The 21942-nt window shown below is 41.8% G+C and overlaps 1 protein-coding gene across 2 annotated transcripts in view; it reads left to right on the top strand.

Moving 5' to 3' along the window:
- The first annotated feature begins 4989 nt into the window (after positions 1-4989).
- The window catches only part of dtx1 (deltex 1, E3 ubiquitin ligase), a 74090-nt gene continuing 57137 nt past the window's right edge, over positions 4990-21942 (top strand). For both annotated transcript variants that reach the window (XM_012866277.3, XM_012866276.3), the window contains exons 1-2: positions 4990-5499; positions 6077-6581. In XM_012866277.3, the coding sequence (XP_012721731.1) occupies positions 6323-6581 (259 nt within the window). In that variant the 5' untranslated portion in view covers positions 4990-5499; positions 6077-6322. The remainder of the gene's footprint in view (positions 5500-6076; positions 6582-21942) is intronic.

The raw sequence follows: 21942 nt of genomic DNA, 5'->3' as shown, positions 1-21942 counted from the left end.
ACCTTCCTGTTTTTCCTGTTATGCGTCATTGCTCACGTGCGGCTCATTCACACTGACCAAACAAAGGCCTCTAAACCCCGTCCTAGCACCAGCATTAAACACGGATAAAAACTGGATTTGATTTTAGAGTTGCACGACCTGCTCTGCTAGCTTTCACTTGACAATGACCCTGTACGCTTACTTTCTATAAACCATCCACTCAAACATGCAAATGACGTGTGGCCATGGCTCTGCAGCATGGCACCGGGCATTGTGGGATACAAAAAGCAGCAGGTGGCACCGTGTGGAGAAGAGAACCGCACGCATCCATGGGCTCATCGCAAAAACCCTGTGCAGGCCCCAGACCGGGATACCAACCCAGGTCCTTCTCACTGCAAGGCAAAACAACACTGCAGCCAGAATCAGAAAGGAGCCTTGAGAAAATGCATTCGGTTTTGTCACAGGTTACACGTGGAAGATTGTAATCGAAGCTGCTCCTCCAGGTGAAGGTGTGGTTGGATGCGGGGCGTTGTCCAAACTTTGGCTACCACCGAAGCTCAGTTTTGGTGCTGGGGACATTTCCAGCCGCTTCTGATCGAATAAACGAAAACGGGGCTTTTAAATTACGTTTGGCCTGGGTTATAATCTTTTGAAGCCGCATCTGTGTGGGGCTAGATACTGATGCTGTTGTTAGCACTGCTGCCTTGCTACAAAAAAAGGTCAAGGGTTTGAATCCCGGAGCAGGGTGTCTATCCGGGTACTATGGTCCAAAAACGTACATGTAATGTAATTAGGAGTGAACGTGTGAGCACGTGGCTGTTTGTTCTGTGTCTCTGGGTTTCCGTGTGATGGACGGCTGATCTGTCCAGAGCGCACCCCACCCAAAGGCTGCTGGAGATTGGTACCAGCCCACCGGTGACTCAGCATGGATAAAGAGGTGAGCGAGGGAAAGAGAGAGAGCGTGAGAAGGGGCGAGAGCGTTGCAGCAAGTTGTGGTGTCGATGCAACAAGCAGGTGTTGTTAAATTTCATTCTCAACCACTGCTGTGTTTTAAAGAGCGAACTGGAAATGGTGTTTCCGGATCAAGACTACGGCCCTTTTACAGAGGCTTTTTTTTTTTTTTAGAGCAGCTCGGTTTCCTGTTTGTTAAGAGTTGTGGTGAGATGGAAATGAGGTGACCTTCAGGCCACAGTTTATAAACATGTGTTTTTGTCTGTGCAACAGTAGATGCTTCCTCCCTGCTCTGAGACTGGATCTAAAGACATGCTAATTGTGATCACTGCATGCTCTCTCAACTATGGTGATGTATTTTTTCAACGGCCTCGACTTGAAGAAGCTAAAGAAATAGATAAAGATTACTGACGGTGAGTTTGGGGCTATTCCCAGAGCTGAAATCTACTGAACTGAAAGTAAGAGGAACGGGGCAAAATAAGCTTTTTTTTATGCACAGAGCAATACCAAACTTCCTTTATTGACCAAAATCTCTCAGACTTTGACTTCCGTTCTGCTGCCTTGCCAGTAGAAAATGTTTCAGATAGGTCTAATGTCAAAAGTCCACAGCCAATAAATAAATAAAAGAAAAAGAAAGAAAGGTAAAGCTGCCGGTGAACATCAAAAAGAAGAGGACCAGTTGAACTGGTTCAGTTCACTACCACCAACATTTCACGTGAGGGCGCTGTTTTCTCACTGTTAGTGTTGTCATCGGTGGCGAAGAGAAAGAAATTGTTTTTAACACACAGATCTCTCCGTGTATCCAAGCAACACACATGTGTAATCCACAGATTAGGAAGCCAACGAGGGACCCTTTACAATACGGCAGGTTGAGGGGGGGCATCAGTTTTATTTAGGGAGATGTTTTCTTTAATGATAAAATAACATAAAATGAAATCCGCGTTAATTCCTCGCACATATCTCAGAGAGCACATTTGGTTCAGCATTAAATTTGTCCCAACTCTTAATGTTCAAACACGTTCATCTTATTAAACAGCAACAGCAGTATGACAGTAGAAGTATTATGATAATCCTTTTCATAATTTGTTGTAAATAACTAAAGATGGAGTGAAATGTTTTGGTCGCTTTAATTGGAATATTTCAGATTGAACAGGTTGTAGGATTCTGTATGAATGTTTTATTTTTTTTATTTTTTTATTTATGCCATATTAAGTCAGTTCTGATCATTTCTAATCTTTGAACAGAAGGAAGTTCAGACTGTTTGCACATGCAATGAAACTTAATTATTATAAATAGATTATTATCCGACAATGCACTAAAATGTGTGTTATAGTTACCACAGGTTTAACAAAATACATTAAAACTGAAGCCATCCAATAGGCATCAGCATAGCTCTGCTGTGATTTTGAGGGAAGGGCTACAGCTTTAACGGCAATTATGTACTGTAGTTTGTATATTTTTAGGACTGTTTTATTATTATTATTATTATTATTATTATTATATTATTATTATTATTATTATTATTATTATTATTATGCAGTTATGATGTGTTCTGTGCAAATATGAACAGGATCCAAATTATTTGTCTGCTGGAGCAGATAATTATGGCAGCTATCTAATGCACTGAGATATATCGTACGATTCTGGTTTCTCTGCTGTGATCCTAAAGATCAAAGAAATCTGTAAGGATAGTCACAAAGTTTATCTGAATAATGACTAAATGTTGATGATTTCAAAAACTGCTTCAGTCATACTAAACCAGGTTTCATATCTGACTCATTTGAACACATATGACAGGCTTTCCATCAAACAGTGCATCCAACAATGATTTTCTCTCATCATCATGAAAATGAGAAAATGACTTACTCATATTCTGAAGGCCATGTGTTATTTATTGCATTTTATTCTGAGTCTTAATTTTAAGACTCAGAATAAAGTATAACCAGTATAACATTCTCTTGGCCAAGATATCAGGATCTGACCTGGAGTCAAAATTCACATTTCAATTTCACCTGAAGACCAGATTGTTTTTTTGTTTTTTTTTACTTAGTTATGTTGAATAAAAATACGCAACAGACGGAAACCGGTTAAACATCAACAGCATTGATGGCAGCTATCACAAAATCCCCAGTGTGTATACTTTCTACTTTCTATTAAAAACATGAACGTTTTGGCTTTTATAAGAATTACCCGAGCAGGAAGGAAATTTCATCTGAAAAATGTCTATGGCAATCAGTAGATCTGACAAGAAATAGTGCTACAGCCAGTAAGTATGGAGGACCAAAAGTGCAACACTACAATACATAAAACAGTTGGCAAATAATATGGAATAATAATAATAGCACTGGCAATAAAAGACATATATTAAAAAACTTACAAGGAATTAGAAACACTTTAAAATTTGAAGTCATCAGCCATTAAAACCATGCCTAAATATTTCACTAGTTTCTGAATTATGTCACGGTCTTGTACCTCAGAACATCATAAACTGATTTTATCTTTCAGGTCCACTCATTAAAGTCATTGGGCGGGGCTTATGCTTTCAATGCAAAGAAGATTGGTCAGCGGTCAAGTTGATGTTAAGGTTAACCAATCAGATTTTATCGCCTATAAAGAAATCCCCAGAGACAGTTCACTGTGTTATATATGCTGAATAAATTATTGATATATGTATTATTTATCTATTTATTCAATCAATTTCTTAATATCTTCATCAAGATTATAGCACAGAATTGCTATAGTGCTTAACTATAGTGCTTAACATCTGCAATTGGGATATTAGACCATAGTTTAGACTTTATAACCATTACTGCTCCAAACAAACTCCATAGGTGTTTACATCCCTGCTGTTTTTGCATTTTTTTTCTATTGTAAATAATCTGTTATTTTTTTCTATGCATAGATATGCATACACGTTTTGTTCAATAATCTGCATACTCAGTTGCATATTTGTTTAATCTCAGTATGCCGTATCCCTTACTGTAGAGTCTCAGAGTCTCTTACTTTTACCTTTGTTTATATATATATATATATATATATATATATATATATATATATATATATATATATATATATATATATATATATATACATACACCCTTGTGTGCATCTGCATGCTTCCATTTGCCTTCCATTTTGCTGCTGGTGCTCCTGAATCTACCCACTTTGGGACTTCTATTCTGTTCCAATAATATGAGGGATGTATTATTATCAATAGCCTAACTCAATTTTTCAGACTAATCTGCCTCAGTTAAGTATTTAATATTTTTACACAAACATAATTTGACTGATTTAGTGAAAATGTGGAAGGAAAGGAAGACAGAAAGAAACATCTGCCATCGTAAAAGTATTCATACCCCCAAAAACCTTACACATTTTGTCACAGTACAACCACCACCTTTGTTCATGCATCCCTCGGTCACATCCAGAAACGTAAGAGCACCACAAAGTCGAAAACTTGAGGAGCGTAAAAACTGTGGCACGCATTTGTGTTTGTGTTAATCTGATCGTCCTAGCTAAAATGGCCTTGATCTATGGAGGAGTTGTAGAGGCCTGTAGCTCTGGTGGGAGAATTGTGTTAATAGGGCAAGCGATGGTAGTGCAACGTAAAAATCCGTCCTCTAGAGTGGAAAAACGAATATATTGCTCCAAGAAAAAAACAATAACTCATGAAGTGGACACAAACAAGACAGAATTTCCTTGTCTTGGACAATGAAGCTTGTCAGAGTCGACAGGAAGACGGATGGAGCTAAATTCCATCCAATGTACCTGGGCTTGTGATATTCTACCTAGGAGGTGGTTCTTAGAAAGGGTTAACTCAGGGAACCGAATATGTAACTTTGCAAGCCATACATCATATTCCGTGTGCGAATCCGTAACCCCAGCGGAAAAAAAAACAAACAAACATGAGGTCACGTTAAAAAAAAAAAAATACGGAAAAGTTCAAATGGGTCGTTGCGTTGTGCTCCATTTATCCAGCTTGTTGCAAGCGTCTTGCTTTCACGTTAAAAGAATTTATTTTGAAACCGCACACCGGAAGTCCACGCCGTGTGCGTTTTCTGCGTAATTGACAGATGGGCTACGTTGATGTTCATGCATACAGGTGTGCACGGCTGCTCGCGCTGGAACAACGTGGGGCCGCGTCTTTGCGCTACGGGCGCCTGCTTGCTGGCGTGGCACAGAAATAAAGGGGTGCCCCTGCTTCTCCACCGGCAGGTCTGCACCGCTCGCTTTGCAAACCGCGCAACTGGGGCATGCACCCAGTGAGCCCGCAGCAGCAGCGACAGCGGCGCACCAACAAGCTGCTGGGAGCTGGGAGCCTCTGCGCGGCTGCACAGCGACGGCTCGCTCTTTCGTAACGAAGTCGGGAACCTGGCTCATTTTGAGATTTAAGTGTTTTGAGATAACGGCTGGTGAAAACGCGGAGGGTTTGGACATTGTTTTTTTTATTATTATTATTATTATTTGTTGTTTTTTTTTACACCCCTCTATCTGGTTTTCATCCTTTTCCCGCAAGATGAAGCTTCTTACCTGACAGATCTGTGGCACCACGGCTGCTGCTGTCTACAGGTCTGTATCTGTAACATCGCTTCTGAACCCTTTTCATTGATTACCATTGATAGTTAATGTAGAGATCGCATGTTTTTTTTTGTGTGTGTGTGTATGCGCTGTTGTTCTTTTTTTTTTTTATTTCTCTATTTTTTTTTTTTGACTCAGAGCAGACAGATCTGTCTCTGCTAGATACCGTCTAAAAAAGATGATCTGATAACACCGGCTCTGTTTTGCTGTGTTCGCACACTGCCCATCTACTCATCTGATGGCAGTAAATTCTGCTGCTGCTGCTGACACAGCTCGCACGGATTTCATAGATTTAGTTAGAAATCAGAATAGCCAAGAGGATAGCAGGGCTGCTGCATCTAAATCAGATGGGATTTGTGCCCGTTTTCTCCACGAACTGTGGCCGAAACCGCTCAATCGGGGCATCTGTTTGTCAGCGTACGTTTGCTCCTTATCTGTTGTTTTAGTGACTGTCTTCTGTCTACCTGCTGTAGACCTCCTGTGGTTCGCTGTGTGGGTGTGCGTGGGAGGGGGGGGGGGGTCCTACAGCAACATCACCGTCATCATCTGCATCTCTCACTTCAAACAGGACAAGACAGAGGCATCAAAGTGGCACATGTCAGAAAGAGACCTGCAGAAGATGACTTCATCGGAGCCGATTGCCTGAAAGCAGCATGAGATAACCGAGGACTGCTGATTCGAGCTGTTTTCTCTTTGAGGGCTGGTCCAAAAAAGATGTTCCTGTGTGTGAGCTGACTGACGGGGGGTACGGGTCGCAGTGGTGTTCTAGCACGGGACGCAGCCAGCAGCTCAGACGCAGACACCACCAAGGGAGATGGCGCGCCCCGGATCGGGGCTGCTGGTGCCCATGAACGGGGTGGGGTACCCACCCCAGAACCTGGCCAGGGTGGTGGTCTGGGAGTGGCTGAATGAGCACGGCCGCTGGAGGCCATACAGTGCAGCAGTGTGCCACCACATCGAGAACGTACTGAAGGGGGATGCCCGGGGAAGTGTGGTTCTGGGGCAGGTGGATGCCCAGCTCTCCCCTTACATCATCGACCTGCAGTCTATGCACCAGTTTCGACAGGACACAGGTAAGAGCGGGGAAATCTTCCTGCCGGTCGGCAGAGATTAATCGTTGCTTTCATGGAGGGTGCAGGTTACATAAGCGGAAGAGGGTACAATGCAGTGGAAATGTATATGCCCCTTACAGATTTCTTCTGTTTTTGCTTTTTTTTTGCAACCCAGTCAAAGATAACCTTAATCAATACATACTTTTTTTTATTATTTATATAGCACCAATTCACAACACATCATCTCAAGGCACTTTACAAAGTCAGTTCAATCAAATCATCCAGACATATTGGATAAAAAGTTTTCTTCCTAAGGAAACCCAGCAGATTGGATTGAGTCATTGACTTGCAGTGTTCACTTCTCAGTTAGCGACAGTGTACGGTCGCTTGCATCGCGTCGTTGACTTTGCAGCAATCTCTCGTGCCGAGCATGCATGTAGCGACTGTGGAGAGGAACACCCCCTTTAACGGGGAGGAAAAGCTCCAGCAGATCCAGGCTCAGTGTGAACGGCTATCTGGCGCTACCGACTGGGGTTTAGAGAAGACAGCAGAGACACACAAAGGATCAGCTCCAGATCATCACACCACCACCACCATGCCACGACGAGTTTATCTTTTTTAAAAGTTATGTTTGTTAAATGCTAGACGTAACAGAACACCTTCCAAAAAGTTCCTCTTTTGTTCTGGTCAATCCACATGGTATCTTTTCTAAAGTCTTGGGGATCATCAAGATGTTTTTAGGTAAATGTTAAATGGGCCCTGGTGTTTTTATTTTTTATTTTTTATCAATCCTTTTCACTTTGGAGATCCCAATTTTTGTTTAGTCTCTGTCTTGTTCTTGAAAGCAAAATCAGAAGAAATGTCTACAGAGGCAAATGCTTTTCACAGCACTGTAAAAGTATTTTTTTTGTCTGAAATAGCCATGGCCCGGCATGTGATGGTAGATGGTACCCTTGAGTTAAATTGCCACACCATTAACACACAGAGCTAAAACAAAACAATGTATTCAATTTATTTAAAACAAGGTTGCAAAATTTGTTTTTTAAAACGGCTTGATTTTAATAAGAATGATGGTCGGCATTCCTTTGGTCTCTAAAACATAAATGGAGCAGGTTTCTTTTCAGACAGCTCCTTGCAGCACCTCGTTGCTCGGCACTCCATACAGCCAAAGGAAACGTAGGTCGCTCCGACACTTTTCCTGATGGGTTTGAACTGCAGAAACGGTGCGGTCAACCTTTTTAACTGTTTTTGACAGCTTAAAATCTGAGTATACCTCCATGCCTGCAACTGGTTCTCCCTTAGCCTGAAACGTATCAATATGCCATATTTACCTCCCCATACTTGAACTGCTGCAAGGTCCCATGGGCCTTTATACAAAAGCTTTGTTATGTGATCGTTCATTTGCTGGGTCTGGTGTCAATAAGCTGCAGAACTGAGAAGCAAACTGCAGCAAACAGAGCACAAAGCACTAAGATGATTAAAACGTAGTTACAGTGTTTTCATCGCGGCTCATCGTCATTCAGCAGCTTGATGCCATGACCTTGACTAAGGTCAGTGGGAGCGAGCTCCTTGTCCCCTCACTGAGTTCAGCCAGAGCCTTCACGTCCGTTCTCGTTTCAAATAAAAGTGTTGCAGCTGTGAGTGTGTTACAGACAACTGGTAACATTAGCTTCTTTGTTAAATCTCATAAGCTGAAAAGATGCAAATCATTTTAGCTGTTTGTTTGTTTGTTTTTTTAACTGTGACTCAACCCAGGCACTATGTTGACTGAGCGTCTGATTCCTTCTGACGTAAACAGGATTACCACAAAGGCTATTTAGTCCCACTTGCAAAGTGTGATTCATTCTGAGAAAGCTAAAGGTTATTGACACAGAAAATGGAGGAAGGAGGAAGTGTACCGCAGATGATCTTCCGCTAGGAAACATGTTTGGTGGAACGTGTAAAACCAGAATAACTCTTTTATTAAAAAAAACTATAATATTTTAACACTGAGTGAAAAATATTTGTAGATCTTTACACTGCCTAACTTTTCTTTTTGGTAGTTACATGACATGTTCTCTGTTTGCGTTTCACACAGGAAGATCATTGGGGTGCTCCGCCTCCTACCTCTATTTCCCGTGTAAATAAGTATTTGTTTCCTTGTATACCACCTAATGCTACCATGATGATGGTTTAAAGCAGGGGTGTCCAAAATCTGTGGTACATGGGCCACAATTGTCAAGTCAAAGGTACTCGAGGATTAAAGAATTAACCTTTTTTTTAAACCAGAAGAATTGTTAATGTTTTACCGTCTTTACGAAATATGATCATTCTAAATAATCAGTCAGATTTTTCGACAGAAATGAATGTGAAAATCATTGTTGATCCAGAATTTAAAAAAGGGTTTTGCTCGTCTGTCATATTAAAGGATGGTCTTCCAGTTAATTTAATAATTAAATTTGACTATTTCACAATAATAAACTGAACTCTTTTTGGTCTAGCAATATAAGAACAGTATTTGGGTCAGTTGTTCTTTGAAAACACTTGCTGTTATTAGCCAGTTTTCATAATTGAATTCAAAACAGATTTTTAAGGCACCAAAGTCTGCATTTGAGTAATTAAATATCATTGGATAGATGTTACTATGAAATTAAAGAGAATTTCAAAAGAGTGTTTATTAAAATATGAGCCCTGCACACGTACTTTGTGTTGTACGTAACATTTTCAATTGTAGGATTTTAACTCTCCTGTAATAATTTTGCCCTGATTAAAAACTAAAATCGTCCACCTGCATCAGCCACCTGGACCAAATCCTTCTTGAAATTCAGTTGGGGGGGCATCCAAAATCAGTACAGGGGTCACAAATGGCCCCCGGGCCGCACTTTGGGCATGCCTGGTGTAAAGGTTTCTAAAATAACCTCTTCCTAAACTGTTACGTTTTAAGATTTAAGGTGCTGTAAGATGCTAAATGTCCTCTTTGGCCCCTCTCAGGCTATCAGTCAGCTTCCAGCTCTGGGTCCATCTAATCTGGTTTTATACAAAATGAAGATGGAAAATGAGAGTTGGCTAGAGCAGGTAATGTAATAACTGCTTATAACGTTTCAACAGAGCCTCACTTCAAAGATCCAGAAAAGGGAGAGATCTGAACTTGTGTTCAGTAATCCTAACCTTTATTTTTGTATTTACGGAACTGTGTTCTGATGAGGTAGACTTCTGTCAGCCATGAAATAAATGCCCTTTTTGAAGCTCTATTGAGTGCCGAGGTCACATCTGCAAAAAAAAAAAAAAAAGAAAGAAAGAAAAGAAAACAACACCACCAAAACACATTTCACACTTTGCAGTCAGAGGCTGTGGGTTCTTGGTTCTCTTCTGTTTTTTTTGTAGACGTTATGTAACATGAAAGCGTCACATGGCTCACAGACGTACACATGGGATCTGCAGAAGGTGACCCCGCAGTGCATGGAACTGCACTGTGTCACCTTTAATGGGTTCGCCGTGGTTAATTTGTGAGTGCATTATTATATTAGAATGCAGACGGAACAGAAGCACGGCTCTAATTTCTTGAGGACGTTGCCTTTATTGAATTAGATTCAGCAGAAGTTTTCCTGAGGTCTGTGTGAGAATATTTGCCAAGCAAACATAAAAAAAAAAAAAATGCTGATTATTTTTGCTTTCACTTAATTAGATGAATAGATATTGTTTTATTATGTTGTACCATTTTTTTTTTTGTAAAAATAAATAAATAATGTATTTGCTGATGGTTACGTGCAAAAGGTATTCTTACCCTTTTACCCTTTTAGCTTACATCTGAACAATCTGATGTGAATCTGTATTCAGAACCTCCGCACTCTGATACAGGTGAATAAAATCAGATCGCATCGACTGAAAATGGAAACAGTGGGGCACAACCGTAAAGCCACCAAGCCATGGCCGTCCTAAACTCTCAAGCAGATCGGTTATTTAAGTAAGCAGCTAGGAGGCCTGTGTAACTCTGGAGGAGCTGCAACTCATGTGGGAGAATCTTTTGAGAGCCCCACAAATTTGCTGCGAGCCCCACAAATATGGCCTGTAGGAACGAATCGGCAAAAGAAGATCATTGTTGAAACAAAGCCTTAAGAAGTTCCAGCAAACATGTGAAAGAAGGTGCTCTGGTCAGATGAAACCTTTTTGGCTTAGACAAAAAAAAGCAACGTAATCCTAATCAAGCCAACTCGTCCATGAAACATGGTGCTAGCAGCGTCATCCTGGGGGCATGGGTTATTTTCAGCAGGGACGGGGTAGCAAGCTTGAGTTTTTCGGTGTAGTTGGATGGAGCCTAACACGGGAAGGCTGGATGAAAACCTGTTAAAAGCTGCAAAAAACTTGGACGGAGGTCCATCTTCCATGCGCATACAGCCAGAGCTTTAATGTGCATTAATGTGCTTTAATAGCTCCACCCTAAATTCAATTCAGAATTTGTGACAGGATCTTCACAGAAGCTGTGTATCCAATTAGACTGAGCTGTAATTACAGTGAGATGCTTTATACAGTTTTCACTCTGTACAGATGCCCAAAGCCACTTTTAAGATTTTTATAACAGATTTTAAAAAAACAATATACTGTTTTTCTTCCCACACTGTCACAATTATGCCCTACTATGTTGGTCTCGCGTATAAAATCCCACTTAAACTGAAGGGGTTGGAAACCTTTTTTCAAGGCAATGTACATTTTGTAGAATTAGTTATGGAGGGAGTAGGGATTCATAGTAAATACCTTTTTTTTTTTCTAGTTCTAGATGGATAAAACATGTGAAAGTGAGCGCAGATGGTTCTCCTCACGTCAGTTCAATCCTTGAGTGTAGTAAGAAGATGTCAGGCTTAGTTTTTCGGCTCCTTCTCCTTGGTGTTCTCCCCGCTAAAACAGAGTGTAATGCAGAGAGCGTGGCACGTGTCTGAGTTTGACTTGCTGCGAGATGAGCAAGTAAACACTTTGTCAGCCATTACCACAGAGCAAGAGCCAGCCCTGACGTTTATCTCTTCTCCTGGTGCCGCTCCGCGCGCCGCTTTCACCTCCGTCTGGGATAAACCTGTCACAGTGCAGCCTGACAAGAAAGCGCTCCTCCGCACCCTCCCCCTCTGCTCCTACGCGTGCACGACCTCCAGCCAGGACGTCGTCTTTGACACAACGGAGCTTTTTTGAACTTGCTATCGAGTGCAATGTGTTAAAGTGGCTCGTATCGACAGATTGCACAGCATCAGTTCCACTTTGATATATGCTGTATCTGCAGCCTCTTGGTTGGTTGCAGGCTTACAGAGCGTCCCGGAGCCCATGAGTCGGTGATTTCTGATGCCAATTTTAGTAAGAACTGGTACAGGAGATGTCGCCTTCCATTTATGAGTATAAAAAGTTTACAGGATCCTGTGTGTGTGTGTGTGTGTGTGTGTGTGTTTCCTGTGAGCGATTAAGGGGAACCCTGCTCTACTGTGGTTTGGGAGGATCTCCTGTGGGCAGCATCCAGGCAGCCTCCCTAATGAGACGGCAGGTTTAGTTTATAGCGCGCTCCCTGTAATCGGAGCATCATGGCAGCAGAGCTGGGCACCACAGATGATGCACCGCGGTCCCTTCTCTTCGGTTAGCAGTCCGAACACGTGTATTTCATCTGCATTCCAGTTCGGTTGCCCCGGATAAATCATGTTGCGGGGAGCTTTGGTGAGGCCAGCCCGCGTACGAAGGCAAGGCGACGACTGGCCGCTGGCCAATCAGGATCGATCCAGCCTCCTCCCCAGATGCCCGTCTGAAAATCGGAACACTGCTATGGAGAGATCCCCTTTCACTACATCGCTCCCCTGGTGAAACGGACTGGCTCGTTGTGTCATACACCAACACTCCCGATCTGTCAGAAGGACGTTGTGCTGCCGAGATTGATTCTGCTGCCTGGCTTTTAAGCACTCCCATCTTCAATATTTTCCCTTTTTATGATGGGGTGGAGGCACGGATCATCTCATCTGCGTCCGTGTGCCTTGTTCTGGCTTGCTGTGACCTTTTTTTTTTTTTTTTTTTTTTTTTTACGTAAAGAGAAATTTGCATTGTGGGAAGCAGAAATTGGAATGCAGCACGTGTCAACCGTGGGTGATCTTTCCCACCAACTTTGGCAAATTGAATTTACATCCTGATTATTTGCTTGGGTGGCCGCCCCATGAGTTTAAGTCGACATTCGAGTTTAAAATTTGCCGATCATAGAATGACTGGAATGTTAATTTCTGCACACTATGAAGTGAACACAATGCACAGTGCCCTTGCAAACGTGTTCGTGCTTCTAAGACTTTGCTCACATTTTGTCACATTACAACCGACTTTAACTTTAATGAAGAACAACTAGGGAGACGAACAAAGGAGCGGATACTTTTGAAGATGAAGGAAAAATGATACTCGCTTTTCAAAACCTTACATTTAAAGTGACTGAAAGTGTAGCATGCCTTCTCGAACCACCCTTCCAGTTTAATCACAGCTGCAAGTATTTTGGGGTATGGTATATTATAGCAAATGTAGACATCTAGAGACAGAAATGTTAGCACTTTTTTTTGTTTGCCAAATAGCCCAGGCTCAGTCACATAAGATGAAGAGTCTCTTTAAACAACAGTCTTCAGCCTTGTCACAGGCTATCAGATGGGTTTATGTCTGGACTTTGACAGGGCCGTTCTAACACATGAACGTTGTGTGTTTTAAATCACTCCTTTGTAGCTCTGGTTGTTTGTTTAGGATGCTGGCCCTTCAGTCTCGAGTATTTTACAGCCTCTAACGGGGTTTTTTTTTTTCCCAGGCTATCCCTGTCTTTAGCTCCATCCATCTTTCCATCCACTCTGAGCAGCATCCCCCTCGCAGCTGAAGAAAAGAATCCCCTCAGCGTGATGTTTCACCACGTGCATGACGGCTTTAGGGTGACACGCGGCGTTGGTTGCGTAGCATTTGGCCCGCAGGCCAGAAAACTACAACTGCGCGCCATGCCTTCTCCATATTGTTGTGTAAAAATGTGTGAATGTCATGTATTGTTTTCCTTCCACTTCACAGTGAGGAGCTACTTTTTTTTTTTTTTTTTGCTGATCCATCACATTATGATCCAAATTAAACACACTGAGGTTTGTGGTGGCAAAAATCATGTTTATGAGAGGCGCTGTGCGTCGGCATGTGTGGTGCATCTCTTTGCTGCGTAGCTTAGGCCTCTCCGGTGGCACGGTGCTGCAAGAAGGCCCATGTGTTTCTGCGGAGATAAACCAGCATCGGCAGCTGTTGGCTGCCGTGCTGCCATGCAGAGGTTTTGTTTGTTTTGATTGCAGAGGCTTGAGAGCCTCCTCTCCTCTCCTCTGGCTCATTACCTACGACTAACTGCCCTCTCTGGCTAATTACAGAGCGAAACACGGCAGAAGACAAAGACCTCATCAGGGGTTACGTGTTGGTTTGGGAATCAGTGCTACCTGCGCGCTGGAAAGGCTCAACACCGTTGAAGAGCTGTGAATTTGTTCTCCCCCCCCCCCCCTCCTTTGTTGTTCGGTACGGAGTGTGTGTGGGAACGGTTTCAGTGGTCTGTGGGAGGAAGCTGCGAAAAGGATTCTTGTTATGTACGTGAGAAAGGTCAGGTGGCGTGTACGCCAGCTCTCGCTGTGAAATCCCATCTGCATTAGAAGAAAGTAAAACTGAGCGTGGAGAGAGGAGCCTATAGACCAAAGTCTGCGCTGCTGTGCCGAGATGGAAGAAGCCCTGCTAGAAATAGAAACTCGCCGTTTGTTGTTAGGTGTGAGTGTGGCGTGTTTGCCGCTGCTTTTCAAAGACCTCCCCGCCGAGTGTACGTTTCAGCATCGGCGTGATGCACAATATGCTTGGCAACCTTCTCTGATTGCGCAAAAAAAAAAGCATCACAGTGCATCTGAGGCTACGCAGACAGTCACTTACAGCAACGGACACATTTATTGCCGCCTTTTGCTTAATTATGTCACTATGAGAGGAACTTTCCCTAGGGCGTAACCATAGAGATACACCAATCAGGTTTTCTCTGACCAATATAATCTTCTTGGTGTCTTTGAAGTCTGACCCACCCACTTCTTGTTTCAAAGCACTATAAGACATAAAGTAGACAACATGTGCTACATGTTCTTTGATTGATGGTAGTTTGAATCCAACAGGTCCGTAGCCTTTATCTGATGTTGGCTAAATTAGAAAGGTGAGGGGCATTAGAGGCCTGTACTGTGGCTTGGTGTGTTTAAACACTGAAAATGGCAGAAGATCTTAGTTTGGATAAATTGACCTGTTGATTAGCAATCACAGAAAGTTATTTTTTATTACTCATTATTTTAGTTGTGCCAATATTATCAGGATTTTAGTATTCATTCTTCTTTCAACTTTTACGTCTACCTTTGGTATTTCCTCCTCCTTATCAAGATCATTAGCACAATTGTGTTTCCTCAGTCCCCAAAATCACCACCGTCTACTACACATTTCTGTACATCTTTTTTGTTTCTTTTGTATCTTTACCCTTTTGTTTGCTGCCTCCGTATGTTTTACCCTAAACCCCATTGTAGTGTCCTCATCAATGTGTGAAAAGTGCATCGTAAATCGAGACATACTGACTGACTGATTGTGACCAAGATGAACTAATTTCAGCAACAAATTTACGAGGCAAGGGTTGAAAATGTGTAAAAGCGGCTCGTGCCCGCTGATATGCATGGTGGAGGACTTGTGATGCTGTGGTCCTGCTTCTCTTACCAAGGCGCCATGGACTCTTTGATATATCTGGAGATTATAGGTGGCCTATTTTTATGATGCACATGGTGCATGGTGCATGGTGCATTTTTATGATGCACATCTTGCGTCTTCTGGACGGGTTGTTCTTAGTTAAAATGTTTTGTCTCGTCTCCAAGAGACTTTTTTTTAGTCTGAAGAGTTTCAGGTAAACTCGGCCATTTGAGCAGTACTTTCGCAAAGTAGGTCAACAAGTTTAAGTGTGAGAGTCAAAACTGGCTGCTCACATGCATAAATGGACCATCGGTCTACCCACCAGTCGCTGGTAGTCTGACACCTTTTAGGTAGCTTTAAACAACAAATGTCACCAAACATAGTAGGGACACCGAGGGTCTGAATGCAGGGTGCTTAAATAATTAGCTAACACTTATTGTGCTTCAGGCAATTCTTTACGATAAGCATATTGTGATCTGTGATATTGCTATGACAATAAATCTCTGATATATTGTGCAGCCATAGCTAAAGTTGATAAGAAACTACAGCTAAGTTGTTGTAATGCCAAAACATTACAAGTCATACCGAGGCCACCCTTTTGTTAAAACCTTGTTTCAGATGGAAATGATGAATGTTTTTTGTTTTCTAGTAGCTGAATAAACTACTAATTATCTGGGGTCCAGGTTCTGCTATAGCAGAAAGACAATAACATTTAAATTATTTATTTATTGCAAGCCATATTGTTATTGCAGCAGTTACTAATAATATCGCATATCGTAACTTAAATATGTGCAGCCCTACTGCTGGCCAGCACATGAGTGATTGATAATTGATGTTGGTAACTACCTCAAAACTTGTACCGAGCTTATTTCTGCTCTTTTAACTATTTATCCACTGCTGGGTCCATAAGATCATCATAGAAATCTGCTTTTGCTTTTACAAACCAGATTGAATCCAATCATTGGGTAGTGTATAGCAGTCTTGGGAAACTACTTTTCTTTTTTTTTTTTTTTTTTCTTTTTTTTTTAAGAGGATGAGCATCTTCTATTAGTATCTTTTTTGTGAAGGACAAAAATATGAATATTTTCAGATACTTCTTACTCATATCTTCGTTGCAATGAATACCACAAAATATTCTCATCGATATCTGTTTCCTTTTAAATGTAATTTTAATTGGTGTGTTGTCAGAGAGAGTTTTTTAACACGATCAAAGGGGCCTCTCAGGCAGGGCGGCACTGAGGTGTCACTCTTCACAGGGGTCCGTTACGGCCCCCCGAGCAGCTGGCTGAATTCCACTTGGATGTCTACAGGAAAGGGAGATGAGGGGAGGAGCCTGCAGAGGTGAGGATTGAGGAGGAACACGAGGAGAGGTGGAACGGTTTCCTGATGGGAAGTGGCAGATTGAAGGGAGGGAATGAATCACCGGAGAGAGCTTTAGCGTTGTTGGTGTGAAACATCCACTCACGCCTTAATGGTCTCCCATTTAGTTTCACTTTAATCAAGCCATATTTATTGATATTTTCTGTTGGCTATCTGATCAAACATTTCCTTTGGAGAGTGTAACGGCAGGAGGCTGATGGCTGCCACAGTCACGACGCTTCAAAAGACTCAAAAATAAACTGGTACATCTAGTATTTAAGGCAAATATTTTACTGTTTTTTTTTTTTTTTTAAACTAAGGAGGATACAACTGTCTCAAACTTGCAGAACGGATAATATTGTTTCCTCATCCAATATTTGGTGTGTTAATAATTGGGCAAGGAATTATGATTCCTGACAGGTGCGAGCTATCGAGTTAGGATGGGTGCAGGACACTTGAAATTACTGCATTTATTTATTCAATAGTTCGAGTCGCAAATATGCGTTCAAAAGGACCGTTTTGTAATAGTAAGGGCTATAAATTCGATACATGAAGGAGAACCAGTGAATGTCATTGAAGTACACTGCTATGAAAACATATTTTTGCCCCTTCCAAATTTCTTTTTTTCTGCCTGTTTTCACACTTTTTGTTGGTACTCAGTTTTTTATATCAGACAAAGGTAACCTGAGTAAAATTTTTATTTTATTTGAGACAAAAAGCTATACAAACCTGGCTCTGTGTAAAAAGAATAAAAAAATAAATACAACAAAAGAAAACCATCCATTCTTAAATTGTGATTTTTTTGTTTTGTTTTGTTTTAAAGCTGAGTTTAATTTTAGAAGCCACACCCAGGCTTGAACACTCCCAAGCCTGTTCAATCAATCAATCAATCAATCAATCAATCAATCAATCAATCAATCAATCAATCAGTCAGTCATTTACATCAAAGCCTTCTGACAACATGAAAGAGGCAAAAGGTTCTCAAAAGCAACACATCATGCTAGATAAATTCAAGAAGGGGTGAGAAGCGAAGTACCTGGCACCAATCAGTCTGGAATGGGTACAAAAACCTTTTTTTCTAAGGCTTCTGCACTCCAGCGAATCCCAGCGAGAGACGCTGTCCATAAATTAAGACACTGGACAGTGGTAAATCTTCCCAAGTCTGGCCGACCAACAAAAATGACACCAAGGTTGCTTTGGTAACTCATTTAGAAGATCACAAAAGTATTCAGAAAACATCTAAAGCAGTGACGGGCCTCAATTAAGCACAATGTTTCTATCTGAAAAACCACTGCGGACCTAAAAGAACAGATATATACTCACTGTCCAACATGGTGGTGGTAGTGCGATGGTGTGTGGACACCAGTGTTGTAGTCAAGTCACTATGCCTCGAGTCCGAGTCCAGGTTCGAGTCACCAGTGTTCAAGTCCGAGTCAAGTCCAAGTCATTAAAAAAAAATCCGAGTCGAGTCCGAGTCGAGTCCACTACTCATCCGAGTCGAGTCCGAGTCGAGTCACTATTGACGTGTGATGTATGACATGAAGCAGTAACATTCCATTGCACTAATAACTCTTTCGCTGTAGTTACCCTTGGTTTTACTCGGTAAAACTACCGCTTTTTCCAAGTCTAAGACGTCTCCTAACCATGGTTTTTAAATATTGTTGTTATGGAACGCGCAACAGCGACTCGAGGTACGCTGATAGGCCGCATATGAAGGATGTTAAAGCCGCAAGCGGCGTCGATCGGCCCTCGCAGCCAAGCGCACTCCGGCCTATTGGCCACCGCCGCGGCTCCGGCCGGCCGGCTGGGTTCGCGCACCGCCGCGGCTCCGGCCGGCGGGCGGGGTTCGCACACCGCCGGCCGCCCGCCACCGCAGATGCTGTCACGCATTTTCCTCGCCCGTCCACCGGGCGATTCCCACAAACGCGTTCGGCAGCGTTCCCCCATGACTCACAACAAATCTGATGCATATCGCTCGATGCAGCGAGGAGATCCAGCCGTTGGATAATGATAATGCATTTGGCCACCGGGCCGGACTAAATTGTTCGGCGGGCTGGACAATTTATACCGATTCCTGGACGGTGACTACAAACAGAAAAAAAAAACGGCCGATCACGCCATGAACGCCGAGCAGGAGAAAAACAACGACTTACCTTTCTATCAACTCGGCCCGTCTTTCCGAGCCCTCGACACTCAATCCATCGTTTGAGCTGAACGTTGGTATGTTGTTCCACAGTTCTACCAGTAAAATGGGCGCCTGGACATCCTCTTGTGAAAGTTTAACAGCTGAAAAGTCGGTCATATAGTTGTTGCATGTGTAATGGCTGGTTGCTACGTGCGCTCTCACACTGTTTGCCCAACCTTAGCGGCAAGGGGCGTTGCTCATGAGATGGTGACGTCACGTGCGCGGTACGACATTTAGATATTAAAATCATACACCAAATAATATTCTAATGACATATTAAAATTATAGCCTAATGATATAAAAAAAGTCGAGTCTTTTTCTCAATCTTCGAGTCAGAATGATCTGAATGTAGGAGTCCGAGTCCAAGTTCGAGTCATCAGTGCTCAAGTCCAAGTCAAGTCACGAGTCTCTAAATTTAGCTAATGACTCGGACTCGAGTTCGAGTCTCGGACTCGAGTACTACAACACTGGTGGACACTTTGCTGCATCAGCACCTGGAAAACTTGCTGTAATTATTGGAATCGTGAATTTTGTTCTCTACCCAGAAATCCTGAAGGAGAACACCTAGCCAACAGATTGACACTAACCCATGAATGGCCAATAAAACAAAAACAAACAAAAAAAATCAGCCTGCGCTTCAGTTTTGAACTTAAACAAGCTGCGGTCTCTTCTCCTTAATAAAGGAGACCATTATTTGAAAAAAAAAAAAATGCATTTTATATCTGATCAGGTTATTATTGATATATATCAAAACTGGTTTGATCTCAAACATGTTATTAAAAAAGAAGCCGAGCAGAAATCGGTAAGGTGGCATCATTTTCTGCTTCGCTGTAATCCTGCAGCTTTGTTATCGAACATCAGGCAGACGGCTGTTGAGTTGAAAGCCGACCTGGTTTCCAGAGTGATCGCGCTTTGGTCTGTTTTTCGCTCCACGCCTTTGTTGCTGTGATCAGCTCCTGGCGGCCTCTGGCAGCGTTTGGCTTTGCTCGTAGGATTGTCTCGTCACATCACGTTTGAACTCCTAATCCAGCAAGTTGCCACTTTTAACTTCTAAAGTGGCTATCTTAGTTTTTCATCAAGGAAGCAGCTTTAAAGCCGCTTTCCTTATCAGGCTTGTCTGGGAGGTCGCTAAGAGCTCGGAGTCTGGCTCGGGCTGCAGCTGCAAGAAAGCGGGGATTATCAAAGGCATTATCAAAGCATTGTCTGGATAACTCTTCTCCATCTCCTGCTTCCGTTTATTGGCTGATTCCTTGTTGAACAAGCTCACGTTGAGCCTCTGTCTTAAAGTATCCTCACGCTCATCTAAATCATCCCTCTAAAGACTGCCTCACACTGGTCAGAACAGCTTTTGCATAATGTGATTAAATGTAGTGAACATAAACCCATCTGGATGAATAATGGTTAATAGTAAATTATTGTGTATTGGCTGTCCATAAATTTTATGGCCAAAATTGTATCTTTGATTTTAATATTTATTTTATTTTTTTAAATCACTGTGGACATTTGTTCCATTTTGAAAGATATTTCAGATATTACCATTTCTAGGTAAAGTAACTCATTACACGTATACTGTGAACAGCAATAGTTTTAGCTTTAATGATAAAAATAAGAACATTACAATGGCCAAAAGCCATTACCAAAACATTTCAGTGTAAGTATGAAATGCACTCATAAAAAGGGTGTTTTTTTTACACGTTTTTTTATGAAGATGTAAACTATGGAATTTGTGTCTCATGTACTCACAAAATGCAAAGAAATTGTCAGGATTTTGTGCTACAAAATATGCATTTTATCTATCTATCTATCTATCTATCTATCTATCTATCTATCTATCTATCTATCTATCTATCTATCTATCTATCTATCTATCTATCTATCTATCTATCTATCTATCTATCTATCTATCTATCTATCTATCTATCTATCTATCTATCTATCTATCTATCTATCTATCTATCTATCTATCTATCTATCTATCTATCTATCTATCTATATAAGTAATCATCATTAATTATTGAATAGTAATTCCGCTCCTCACGTTGTTACCCCTTTCCTAAAAAGCTCCCCAGGTATCAGTTGCAGCAGTATTCAGAACCATTGGAATTTTGGTGTTGACTTTTTTTTTCCTCACAACAAGGTCAAAAACTGTTTGGAGTGATGACAAAAACAGGAAGAATATTTTTGGCAAAGCCTGGCTCAGGCCCTACAAGAAATATCACTTATTCTGATTGTGTGCTGCCTGGGCACTTGCTGGAATATCAATGCAAGGTGCTCCCACCCTCCTCTCCTCTTTTCTTTGTGTCACCTGTAAGTACTTCTAAATCACGGTTCTTGGGACGAGGCCAAGCCCAGTGAATGGCCAGGAGGAGGAGCATCCTGCAGTAGCTTGTGAGGGGAGGAAGTGTGCCAGGTGATGCTGGCAGCCTACATCCACTTCTCCTTCTTAAATCTGCTGCTCACATACCACTACATGTGTGGAAACGTATTCAGGGCTTATCACATCGGTGGACCAGGGTTCCATGCCATTTGCCTCCAGTCTCTTATGTGTATTTCAGTCAGGGAGACATTTGTCTGGGGATAGAAGGTGTACCTGGTCATGGCAACGTCTTTCAGGTGCTGGTTTATGTCTGGGCCCTTCAGGTTGTTATGACATGGATTTGTTTCAATGTGAAAGCCAAAACAGCATTAGTATTTATCACATTGTGGTAAATAAAAATGGAATGGATTGACATTGATTTAGTCTTTCTGCTTGTCTCTTTGCTTTGTCCAACTGCTCACCTGCTCACGCTTACAAGCATTGCAGGAGGTTTCATGTTGGTTGAATTTAAAGGCCTGGACATTTTTTTTAAGCTGGATTGATAATGTCTATAGCTGGAAATGATAAACATCTCACATAGAAAGCTATGACTGAGCAAACCGTAAGAATAAATAAAGACAAATATGTATGTAACCCTTGTAGGTTGAAGTTTTAAAATCCAGTTGTGTGAGAGTAATACACACATGTTAAATCTAAATCGATCAAACTCAAAGTCGACGCTCAAGTTGAGACATAAACAGATCTGATTTATTTGGCTGATTTCTGATCTCATATTTCTGTGAACTTTTAAGCTTCTTATACTGGCTTATCGTAGCTTAATATAATTTTCATTTAAC

Source organism: Fundulus heteroclitus, chromosome 12 (genome assembly GCF_011125445.2).
Source record: "Fundulus heteroclitus isolate FHET01 chromosome 12, MU-UCD_Fhet_4.1, whole genome shotgun sequence".
Classification (NCBI taxonomy): domain Eukaryota; kingdom Metazoa; phylum Chordata; class Actinopteri; order Cyprinodontiformes; family Fundulidae; genus Fundulus; species Fundulus heteroclitus.
The sequence above is the reverse complement of the archived record's forward strand: the minus strand, read 5'-3'. Positions and strand labels throughout refer to the sequence as shown.